Source organism: Nerophis ophidion, linkage group LG09 (genome assembly GCF_033978795.1).
Source record: "Nerophis ophidion isolate RoL-2023_Sa linkage group LG09, RoL_Noph_v1.0, whole genome shotgun sequence".
NCBI classification, from domain to species: Eukaryota; Metazoa; Chordata; class Actinopteri; order Syngnathiformes; family Syngnathidae; genus Nerophis; species Nerophis ophidion.
This window is the reverse complement of record NC_084619.1, coordinates 57954820-57968028: the sequence shown is the minus strand read 5'-3', so window position 1 is coordinate 57968028 and position 13209 is coordinate 57954820. Positions and strand designations below refer to the sequence as shown.

The window sequence follows — 13209 nt, the reverse complement described above, 5'->3', positions numbered from 1 at the left end:
AAATAATGGTGCCCTATATTTTTACAACCCATTGCAACGTTCAGTTGAGATTTTGTGTTATTTATTTTTTTGAACCGGTGCTTTAGTTTTTTTGTTTGGATGATTTTGACTTCAGGTGCTTGTGGTTATTGATGAATGGCGCGGCAGCCTTGAAAAGAAATCAGCCTCCTTCTGGCGTCGTTTATCGCTCCGCGCTGCCTTCATGGCTCTTTTTGGGCTCAAAGAAGAACTTTCCAACAAGCGGCTGTGCTAATACGCTCGGCTGGATGTGTTTTTGTGTAAAGAGAGTATGGCGGCGTCTCGCTCCCTCGCCTCCTCTTACACTTTTGAAATGTGACAGATAGCATCCCACAGCAGTTCAAAACCAGGGAGATGTGGGGAGCACGGGGGGTAGTTTGAGGAGGGTTGGAGATTTGAGGTGCAAGCAGGCTGATTTCAAAGTTATTTTTTTTTGTGCAGGAACCGACATTTCATCCAACCGCTGCTCTTTCTGATGTAGGGCTTCAAACATCTAATTTTTCATTTCATCTGTTTCCTCTTTCTCCCGCCAAAATATGCCGCCTTACCACCCACACGCCCCCCCAAAAAAGAACTATTGTCGCTGTCGCATAGATTCATTTTAGATTAACGTTTCTTTCTTTCTTGCTTTACCTTCAAAGGACCTCCATTATGTTGCCCGTGATAAGGGTGAGATGGTGCTAGCCGAGGTGGCCAAGAGGAAGGCCGTGGAAATGGAGGCAAGGACCTTCGGAAGCGACGGTGAGGAAATAATCACGATGATTAACCCAAAGGACACTGAAAGCGACTTGCTCCCCCTCCATTTTCATCTAAAACATAAGCTTGAGTTGATCACCATATTTAAAGACCTTTCTGACAGCTGAAGATGAGCATTTTCACGCTTGTTTAATCGCACGAGCCCATTAGATCATGCTGGACAATTACAATTAATTAAAACTCTTTTGATCATGACAGCACACAAAGCCAAATAGACAGTGTAACAGTCCCAACCATCAAGCTGTCATTACTTTTAACCAGATGTTGGCAAGTTAAGGCCCCGGGGGCTGCCGGACATTCACCAAATAATTTTAGATGTTTAAGATGTAAAGTGTAGCTACCATTATGATGTGCACTCATGTTTTCTAATGACCGTAAGTCTTCAACTATACTAAGTCTTTCAATTTGGGCTGGGCGATATGGTCTTTTTTAATATCTCGATATTTTTAGGCCATATCGCGCGCGATACACGATATTTATCTCGATATTTTCCTTTAGCCTTGAATTAACACTTGATACATATAATCACAGCAGTATGATGATTCTATGTGTCTACATTAAAACATTCTTCTTCATACTGCATTAATATATGCTCATTTTAAACTTTCATGCAGAGAAGGAAATCACGACTAAGTCAATTGACCAAAACTGTATTTTTTAAACAGTTATTAGCGGTTGACTTTTCAAATAATGCTACATATTAGCAGTAATGCTACTTCTGGTAGCAACGCTTGTGCACCACACTTGACAAATTAAAGTTGTCTTTTCGACATATTCCCACTTGAAGCCGAACCACCGCTAGACGATGGACCACCTGTTGTTTTTCTTGGGTATTAATTGTTCCTTTATTTGTTACCAGATTTGCACCTTCTTTCTCTCGTGTTACAGCTCGCAGGGCTTCGCTATCATCACAGCTAATGTTACCCATGCTGCTACCTCTCTGCTTGGGGAGGGCGTGTGACGTTGCATGCATGACGTATGTAAGAAGGTGCGCTTGTTTTAAGTCTCTGTGAGAAGGAGAGACAAGAAAGAGGGAAAGACGAATGCGGTTTAATGCCCGCAGCTAAAAACAACTACGTGAGAACGTATACTCGAATATCACGATACAGTCATTTTCTGTATCGCACAGAGCGTATATAAATATATCACCCAGCCATACTTTCAATGCTTGGAATCTGCATCATATACTAGTTACTATGGTCCTCTAAGTAGTTGCTATGGTCATCTAATTAGTTACTATTGTCATCTCATTAGTTACTATGGTCATCTGCGTCACAGCAGCTCAGACGAGGCACCAAGCAGTGTGGGCGGAAAGCGTTTCCACAGACCCGGAAGGAGATTTTCACAACAAAATTCTAAAGCTTAGTGATATATAGAATAGAATAGAAAGTACTTTATTGATCCCTGGGGAAATTCAGCAAATATCAGATTGTAGGTGGGTTTTATTTGGTACCCTTCGCGTTCATATTTCACTGTTGTTGCATTTCACTTGATTGTAAAATATGTCGATCGAAAGGGAGTGTGACATTCATATGTTGTCATTATTCAGTGTTTTATCGTTCATAGAAACATTTTAAATTCCATTACGTTTATTCAAGGCGGTCTGTCATAACGTTTTTAGCATTCAATCAGACATTATTGCAAGGTTTGGTATTAGTGTTCCTAGAAATACATATATAGGCCCCAGACACATTTTTTTTCTCTAAATGTGGCCCCCGAGTCAAAATAATTGCCCAGGCCTGCTTTAAACGATCAGCTCCTCCCAAACTGATATGGGACTTTTAGGTCCGGAGCTGATCATAAATAAACATCGATATCATCACTAATATCATCGCCTTGTGGTGGAAAATGACAACTTTCACAACTTCGCTCCAATCTTTTTGAATGTTTTGAGGGTAGGTTGTGGCTTATGAATGACATACCAGCCGACTTGCCTGCTGCTTTAATTTTGTTTGATATTCACCCATAATTTGTGGTTTTAAAAATCAAAGCGCTGAATGATTAAATACATTTAAGGCCACAAATAGAGACCCTTTTTATTAATTTTTTGGGCACTACTTCAGGCTGCTGCTGCTGTTTGACAAACACTCCCGAGAGCACATACCAGAGGGAATCAAAGGCGACTTGCTGATGACACACTCACAATTCCTCACTGAGGCTTGTGTGGCCGATGGCCCGGCAGACGCCGCTCGACGTTTGCGCGTAAACTAGATGAACATGTCTGATGACTCCTTCGTTGGCACTTGAAAGGCAGCGCGGGGCTTATAATGCGCGAGAGCAAGGCGGCCAAATGAGGCAGGGAGGTATTTAACTTCAGCGGCGTAAGGTTATCCGCCTACGGGCCGCGGGCCGGTCGGCGAATAACATTTTTTTGTGTAACTGAGGCCAGCTAGCGTGGGGTTTCTCTTTCTTCCCTGATGTGATGCTCAACACGTGCCCTCATCCTCCTAGTAAGCCTCTTAATTGTCTCCTCCATGATTTGTCTGCATCACCTGCAGAACGTCCTACCCTTGGACAAACAACCGTGCACAAAAGGAGGGAGTGCGAGAGGGGGAGGGGCTCTTTGCTTAGAAGGAAAATTAGCGTGCATACTTGATGAGGTTCTGCACGGATAAGGATTTCCCGGTACCCGGGAATCGATACCTGTACCAATTTTTTGTACATTTGTGTGTGTTAATAAATATTAATTGTTTTTAATAATAAAGTCAGCATTCTACTGAACTATTTGGTAGAGTGGCCGCGCCAGCAACTTGAGGGTTCCAGGTTTGATTCCCGCTTTCGCCATCCTTGTCGCTGCCGTTGTGTCCTTGGGGAAGACACTTTGCCCACCTGCTCCCAGTATCACCCACACTGGTTTAAATGTAAAAATTAGATATTGGGTTTCACTGTGTAAAGTGCTTTGAGTCACTAGAGAAAAGCGCTATATAAAAAAAAACAATAAGTATATATATATATATATATATATATATATATAATATGAAACATGTAAAAATGATAAGTGCTGTCCGGCTGTTATATCTTGTTTCAGGATTACAATTCTGAGTTGATTGCTTTGTTGGCACTGAAAATTGCAACATTATCGAGAGGCAGGCTCTCAGTGCTGCTAAAGTGATGACCAAGTGTTAGTGTTTGGGATGTAATGATTTGAACATTATACATCATGATTTTTGTGACCAAAATTAGCACCGTTCTTACAATCGCAATATTGTTGAAGGTGCTCAAAGTTGCACCTCCCGAAAATCTCCCGGGGCAACTATTCTCCCGAATTTCTCCCAATTTCCACGCAGACAACAATATTGGGGGCGTGCCTTAAAGGCACTGCCTTTGCTTGTCGGCCCAATCACCTAATATCCACGGCTTTTCACACACACAAGTGAATGCAAGTCATACTTGGTCAACAGCCATACAGGGTGGCCGTATAAACAACTTTAACACTCTTACTAATATGTGCCACACTGTGAACCCACACCAAACAAGAAGGACAAACACATTTCGGGAGAACATCTGCACCGTAACACAGCATAAATACAACAGAACAAATACTCAGAATCCCTTGCAGCACTAACTATCACTACAATATACACCCCCCACCTCAACCCCGCCCACCTCAACCTCCTCATGCTCTCTCAGGGAGAGCATGTCTTAAATTCGAAGCTGCTGTTTTGAGGCACGTTAAAAAAAATAATGCACAATAATAAATATGGCAGTGCCAAGTTGCCATTTTTTCCCATAACTTCAGTTGATTTATTTTGAAAACCTTGTTACATTGTTTAATGCATCCAGCGGGGCATCACAACAAAATTAAGCCTAATAATGTATTAATTCCACGACTGTATATATCGGTACCGGTCGATATCGGAATCGGTAATTAAGAGTTGGACAATATCGGAATATCAGACATCTCTAGTTCTTAATTATATCTGTCAGTAGACTCGCCATAGAAGTGCTAAAAACTTCCGGTACAACAAAGATGATGGGGAGAAGATGCTGTCAATGTGGAGGCCACAAAATGGCGCGGTCAGAAAGCGACTTGAAGATGGTCTGTAAATTATAATATATGTAACATTTTGACCAAAGAACTACCGTTACATGTTATGTAGACCACAAAGAAATGTTTGAACTGTAGAAAAAAAATTGTAACATGACTCATTTAATGTGCCTTATATTCGGTGCGCCTTATGAATGCAAACAGATGCGCTCATCTGCAGTGCGCCTTATAATCTGGTGCGCCCTATGGTCCGAAATAAAACATTTTGCCAACATCAATCTAAAGGGAGCTGAGAAAAAGCTACATTTCCAAAGTGTGGGATTATTTAGATTTTATAGCACCAAATTTGATCAAATATTCAAATTGTCCGTTTTTTTATTTGGCTCTATGACCAGAGGTCCATGTTTCACATTTCTTTCTGCACAGCCATTTTTATTTTATTTTTATTTTTTTTAAACCACAGCAATTATCGTTGATATTAATTTGTTTTTGCTTGCCAAATGTAGTGACTTTTTTCAATTCAGCAGATGGCGCCATTACAAAACACCAACACAGTATTACTGCATTGCCAATACAGCTAGCGAGTGTGCCACACATTCAAAGAGACATCAATTACCCATCATCAGCTGTAACAATCAGAGTTTAATAGCATTCTGAGTCTGTGAATCTGAATTTTTCATTACAACTTTAAGTGTAGAAAAACTATTACGGTGATTAATGTAATCTAATATAACCTAATCCAAGTAAATATTTGACTTAAAGTAATGCCGTAATCAATAACATTTTAATTAGAAGTGGTTCATTATTTCTAACAGTCATCATCACATCCCTGGTGTGGACCAGGTACTCTTCTGTAATGTTGTAATGCATGTTTAAAAGTGTATATTTGTATATTATGCGGGGTAATAAAATAAAGTGAGCTGTATGCCGCTGTAACTGGACCACTCAGTTCTTCCAAGTTCCCACGATACACCTGCACTGACCTTTTTGCCCCAGACACACACAAACTAGACGCAGGAATGTGTCTGCGCTGAGTCTTGTGTGTGTTAATGTTGTGCAGTGGGCGTGTCGTATGTGACCTGCGAGGCAGGTGATTCTTGCATGATGCAACCGCTGACAGTCAAAGGTTATGAAACAGCATTTGCACGTACAGCACAACATCCTGTTTGTCTCCTCATTAAACCCTAGGTGACCATTTATCACAGCAGACTCTTTGGTTTAATGGTAAACACACGTTCCGTGCAAACACATACAAACTCAAGCAGCACGTTTCCATTTACCCTCTCTCATCATGTCCTCCGTGTTTAGCCCCAATTCAAGTGATTCCCAAGTCGCTCCACTGGACTACATTGCACACGTTATTCCCTATATTGACCGGAATATTGGGATTATTGAAAAACCTTGCATGCACAGGCAATTGGGATTTTCACATGTCAATCAGAATTGCACGGTGAAACAGGGGTTAGTGCTTGTGCCTCACAATACGAAGGTCCTGAGTAGTCCTGGGTTCAATCCCGGGCTCAGGATCTTTCTGTGTGGAGTTTGCATGTTCTCACCGTGACTGCGTGGGTTCCCTCCGGGTACTCCGGCTTACTCCCACCGCCAAAAAAACATCCACCTGGGGATAGGTTGATAGGCAACACTAAATTGGCCCTAGTGTGTGAATGTGAGTGTGAATGATGTCTATCTGTGTTGGCCCTGCGATGAGGTGGCGACTTGTCCAGGGTGTACCCTGCTTTCCGCCCGAATGCAGCAGAGATAGGCTCCAGCACCCCCCGCGACCCGAAAAGGAACAAGCAGTAGAAAATGGAATGATGGATGGGTCAGAATATTCCCAAAAGTTTTGGTCATGGCGTCAAAACAAAACAAAGAACAACCTTTTTTTTTTTTCTTTCATGGCGTCTGCATAATGTGTGTGCTGTGCTTCCATGCAAACTTGCAAGTTGTGCTAATCAATTTGGTGTTTATACAGTAACCTCGTCACTTTGTAGAAGTGAAATTGAACCAAAAAAAGTAGCAAAATGGGTAAAATAGAGCAAAAATGCATACAGCTGAAATATTGATACCAATAACTAATACTTGTATTACACAAATCTTTGTCTATAAATCAGGGCTTTTTACTCAAATAAATCACATTTTGTAATTTGAATTAATCATGATTAATCACTCGCCTGCATTATTACAGTTTGTTTAAGAAAAGACCTGAATATTTGTACACAAATGCAATTTTACTGTCAGAATGTCAGTCATGTTTTACTTAAGTGCATGCCATTTATTTCCCCAAATCTTGGTAACAGTTTTATGTAAAGTACTTTCAGGTTGTATTTTGAAGTGAAATTTGCTAGCGACGTATGCATTGATCTGATTAACAATCAGAGCTTGTAAGGTCAAACATAAATTTGATTATTAATGTTAATGTGTTCATGATTAATGTGATATTTTTTTGTGATTAATCACATGAGTTATCTTGTTAATTTTGACCGTCCTATTTTAAATATATCTGAATATATATATTTTTTACTAAATTTAAACCATATCAAAGTGTATTCTCAGCCATAAGTGCATGGTGAAAAAAGGTGCTTACCTTTTCTGTCGAGGCATGTTTTATCAATAAACTCAAGTTTTTTGTTAGACTATTGAAAAAAAAAAAAAAAGCTTTTTTTTTTTTCTGTGGTTGCTCCAGTGTATATTTACACGTCCCTTGTGCGTATTTACATTTATGTAAAAGCCTGGGTTTATACATTAAAACTATAGAACCCTCTCAAGTTTATTATTGCATATAATAATCTACAATATCTACATTTTTGTTTGCTGAAGAGTTTTATTTAAACAGACATTGTGTCTCCCATAGTAAGCTCTTTTAGTATTTTGAAAATTAATCCATACAAAGTAGTATTTATATCCATTCTAAAAAAAAGACCAACTTCATTTTTTTTTTAAATTTTGCTTAAATGTTGGTCTCCTTTCAAACGACCATTTTTGATTTGAAAAAATAAATACAATTACAAAACTTTTTTTTATGTATTCTGCCATTTGTATTCATGGGTTTCTTTAAAAATGTTGGTGAAAAAAATCTGAAGTTGAATTTTTATTGACATTCTTTTAGGCCATATCGCTCAGGCTTAGTTGCATGGTAAGCTCTGTAGTAAGTAAATTTTAAGTACCAATTATTGTCACACACACACACTAGGTGTGTCCTCTGCATTTGACCCATCCCCTTGATCACCCCCTGGAAAGTGAGGGGAGCAGTGAGCAGCAGCAGTGCCACGCCCGGGAATCATTTATGGTGATTTAACCCCCAATTCCAACCCTTGATGGTGAGTGCCAAGCAGGGAGGGAATAGGTACCATTTTTATAGTCTTTGGTATGACTCGGCCGGGGTTTGAACTCACATCCTACCGATCTCAGGGCGGACACTCTAACCACTAGGCCACTGAGTAGGTCTGAGTGAAGGAGTTTCCATCCCTACTTGATCATTTGTACGGACAAAAACTGTAAAAAAAAATGTCAGATACTAGTTTAAAAAAAGTTAGTGTTCCAGTACTTGCACTCTGGAATATTTAAAAAAAATGATCAATATATATCATTACATGTGTTTCTTCTTCAATACCTAAACCTATACCGCCTGTGTGACGTCATGCAAATCCCACAATCCTTAGCAATTTGAGCAGTGAGCATGTACAGTAACATCTTGGTATTCAGTGTAATCAGTAAATAAAATTGGGTTTTTTCTCACAATATTTATTATATTATGTATGGTTGATACATGAGTATTGTGTTAATGTAAATCCATCCATCCATCCATGCTTTACCTGCTTGTCCCTTTTGGGGTTGCGAGGGGTGATGGAATAGTTGCATTAGGGGCGGAAGGCGGTGTACACCCTGGACAACACAGGGCCAACACAGATAGACAGACAACATTCACACTCACATTCACACACTAGGGCCAATTTTAGTGTTGCCAATCAACCTATCCCCAAGGTGGGAGGTGGGAGGAAGCCGGAGTACCCGGAGGGAACCCACGCAGTCACAGGGAGAACATGCAAACTCCACACAGAAAGATCCCGAGCCCAGGATTGAACTCAGGACTACTCAGGACCTTTCGTATTGTGAGGCACATGCAGTAACCCCTTTTTCCACCGTGCTGCCCTTGTGCATGTAAATGTAAAGTAGTATTGTGTGCATGTAAACATCATTGCTTTTAAATGATCTTAGAATGTTTTTTTCTAATTCAGAGAGTGTTCAATAATTGACTTTTCCTTTTAATAACAGTTAAGGCCGGCTCGGGCTTGCCCTCAATCATCCCTTCGTAATGCTGCCAAAAGCTTCCTTCCAGTCTTCACACTATTTAACACATTCAAACACGCGCCTATTTTGTGCTCGACTTTCAACAGTTTTCTCACTACATTCTTGCACAAACACGTTGCGCCCACAGATGATTTCGTTCTACTTCCAGGAAAAGGCAGGAACAATTAGATTCCCTGTCAGAAGATCTGCGTTCTTTTTAGGCGGATGCTTTGGACTCGGATCAGATCGATTTTTGTGCGACCGTCGTTCGGGTTTTCATGCGCGTCCTTTGCGAATTGTGACCAACAAAACGACTGTGGCGGCGTGGCACGCTCGAAACGTACAATGGAAGAATCACGTCGCGGCTTAGCGATGGTCTTTTTTTTTGTTGTTGTAGGAGAGCGGAGGAAATGGCTGGTGGCTCTGTGGTTGACAAGTGTAGTGATTGGGAAAGATACGCCATTGTGAGCGGCAGCCTCGCGTACAAGAAGTGGGAGGGAAGCTTTCTCTCTTTCACGCTATCTCTTTTCTTCTGGGTCGCCTCTTTTTTGCCAAGAGGAGAAGCCAAGTTGGTTGCTTGCGTCTCTGATGTTGCCGCGGGGCCTTTTTGGAGCTGGCGAGGAGACAAGGGTTGCTTTATCTGGAGATCCACGTCTCCGACACCTCCTCCATCGCAGTTTCTACGTTGAAAGCCTGTTAGCTCCAGCGTGTCCCCAAGAAGTTGTTTTCGGCGTCCCTCTTGGCCCTTCTGCTGCTTTTCCGGCGACTTCCTGTCTCAGCTCGGCGGCGTAACAAGTCGGAAAGCCTTCTTGTCACTGCATGAAATTCCTTTTTGAAAAGCTGAGGAGAAACCTCGGCCATCTGAAAAGCACAGATCTAATGTTACCTCTAATTTTTCATGTGTCTGATCGAACACAAAAACTTTCAGAGCACACCAGCATCACACCTGACTTAATAAGTTAAATCTTTTGTTATGATAAATAAAATGACAGCTGTCATTTTCATGAGATTATTTTCTAATTTAATTGATTTGGCCCACGTACAATGATGATACCCAGAAAAATCTTGTTTGTCATGAGCTATGTACCAGCCTGTTTGTGTACTTTGGAAATAATTTGTACCCCTTAACTTATGTAAAGCTTTTGACACAATTAATCATTTCTTACTTAGTGGTTAAGTAGTTATTTAAGTAATAGATCTCAATTAGAGATGTCCGATAATGCAGTGGTCCCCAACCACCGGGACCGATTGGTACCGGGCCGCACAAGAAATAAAAGAAATAAAATTAAAAAATATATATATTTTTTTTAATTATTAAATCAACATAAAAAAACACAATATATACATTATATATCAATATTGATCAATACAGTCTGCAGGGGTACAGTCCGTAAGCACACATGATTGTATTTCTTTATGAAAAAAAAAAAAGATTGTTGTATGGTGTGGGTTCACCGTGTGGCGCATATTTGTAACAGTGTTAGAGTTGTTTATACGGCCACCCTCAGTGTGACCTGTATGGTTGTTAACCAGGTATTCATTGCATTCACTTGTGTGTGTGAAAAGCCGTAGATATTATGTGATTGGGCCGGCATGCAAAGGCAGTGCCTTTAACTGTTATGCTGATGACTCCCAACTCTACATGCCCCTAAAGCTGACCAACACGCCGGATTGTAGTCAGCTGGAGGCGTGTCTTAATGAAATTAAACAATGGATGTTTGCTAACTTTTTGCAACTCAACGCCAAAAAAACGGAAATGCTGATTATCGGTCCTGCTAGACACCGACCTCTATTTAATAATACAACTCTAACATTTGACAACCAAACAATTAAACAAGGCGACACGGTGAAGAATCTGGGTATTATCTTCGACCCAACTCTCTCCTTTGAGTCACACATTAAAAGCGTTACTAAAACGGCATTCTTTCATCTCCGTAATATTGCTAAAATTCGCTCCATTCTGTCCACTAAAGACGCTGAGATCATTATCCATGCGTTTGTTACGTCTCGCCTCGACTACTGTAACGTATTATTTTCGGGTCTCCCCATGTCTAGCATTAAAAGATTACAGTTGGTACAAAATGCGGCTGCTAGACTTTTGACAAGAACAAGAAAGTTTGATCACATTATGCCTGTACTGGCTCACCTGCACTGGCTTCCTGTGCACTTAAGATGTGACTTTAAGGTTTTACTACTTACATATAAAATACTACACGGTCTAGCTCCATCCTATCTTGCCGATTGTATTGTACCTTATGTCCCGGCAAGAAATCTGCGTTCAAAGGACTCCGGCTTATTAGTGATTCCCAAAGCCCAAAAAAAGTCTGCGGGCTATAGAGCGTTTTCATTTCGGGCTCCAGTACTCTGGAATGTCCTCCCGGTAACAGTTCGAGATGCCACCTCAGTAGAAGCATTTAAGTCTCACCTTAAAACTCATTTGTATACTCTAGCCTTTAAATAGACTCCCTTTTTAGACCAGTTGATCTGCCGTTTCTTTTCTTTTTTCTCCTATGTCCCACTCTCCCTTGTGGAGGGGGTCCGGTCCAATCCAGTGGCCATATACTGCTTGCCTGTGTATCGACTGGGGACATCTCTGCGCTGCTGATCCGCCTCCGCTTGGGATGTTTTCCTGCTGGCTCCGCTGTGAACGGGACTCTCGCTGCTGTGTCGGATCCGCTTTGGACTGGCATCTCGCAACTGTGTGGATCCATTATGGATTGAACTTTCACAGTATCATGTTAGACCTCCTCGACATCCATTGCTTTCCTCCTCTCCAAGGTTCTCATAGTCATCATTATCACCGACGTCCCACTGGATCATCAGTGTCACCGACGTCCCACTGGGTGTGAGTTTTCCTTGCCCTTATGTGGGCCTACCGAGGATGTGGTAGTGGTTTGTGTTGTGGTATGTGCAGCCCTTTGAGACACTAGTGATTTAGGGCTATATAAGTAAACATTGATTGATTGATTGATTGATTGATTGATTTAAGGCACGCCCCCAATATTGTTGTCTGGGTGGAAATCTGGAGAAATTCGGGAGTATGGCTTCCCTGGGAGATTTTCGGGAGGGGCACTGAAATTCGGGAGTCTCCCGGGAAAAACGGGAGGGTTGGCAAGTATGACTTGGAAAGGGAACTGCTCTGTACTTCTCCCTACGTCCGTGTACCACTCCGTACAGCAGCGTTTTAAAATGTCATCATTTTTACTTTTTCATGCCGATAATTTCCCATATAATATTTTAAAGCATTTATCCGCAGATATTATCAGCCACCTCGAATCCCAATATGTGGAAATTCAAAAGATAATCATAGCCAAGCCTTGTGGGGTTCCACAAGGCTTGGTATTGGGACTTAAGTTATTTTTACTAATTTACATATTTCATACTTGAAAGGTATTATGTTTGCAGATGATACAAATGCATGTAGTTTAGGAAAAAATGATAAAATTAAGTTATCATTAATTGATAAGAAAACTAAATTCATGGTGTTTAGTGGTGCAAGGACAAATTGTGAAGCAAAATTACATCAAGTGGAAATTGATAGAGTATGTGAAACAAAATTATTGGGATTATAATTGATCATAAATTATGTTGCAAACCAAAGATTGAAACATAAAATGTTTTTGCTCAGTAAAAGTATTTAATGGAAGTGATGTCCTCTTTAAAGCATCTCGTGAGACGTTACAATGAACAGTGTTGACGATCCTTGTTTTAATCAGTTCCGGCCGCGTGTCGTCACCTGTCACTCACAATTGCATTGCAAAATTTCACAGCACAAATCCATCCATTTCCATTTTCTACCGCTTATTCCCTTTTTTTGGGGTCGCGGGGGGCGCTGGCGCCTATCTCAGCTACAATCGGGCGGAAGGCGGGGTACACCCTGGACAAGTCGCCACTTCATCGCAGGGCCAACACAGATAGACAGACAGCATTCACACTCACTTTCACACACTAGGGCCAATTTAGTGTTGCCAATCAACCTATCCCCAGGTGCATGTCTTTGGAAGTGGGAGGAAGCCGGAGTACCCGGAGGGAACCCACGCATTCACGGGGAGAACATGCAAACTCCACACAGAAAAATCCCGAGCCTGGATTTGAACCCAGGACTGCAGGACCTTTGTATTGTGAGGCAGACGCACTAACCCCTCTGCCACCGTGAAGCC

The 13209-nt window shown here is 41.2% G+C and overlaps 1 protein-coding gene across 7 annotated transcripts in view; it reads left to right on the top strand.

The window, feature by feature from the left end:
- The window catches only part of wdpcp (WD repeat containing planar cell polarity effector), a 174207-nt gene that overhangs the window by 136818 nt on the left and 24180 nt on the right, over nt 1–13209 (top strand). For all 7 annotated transcript variants that reach the window (XM_061911332.1, XM_061911334.1, XM_061911337.1 and 4 more), the window contains one exon: nt 660–759. In XM_061911332.1, the coding sequence (XP_061767316.1) occupies nt 660–759 (100 nt within the window). The remainder of the gene's footprint in view (nt 1–659; nt 760–13209) is intronic.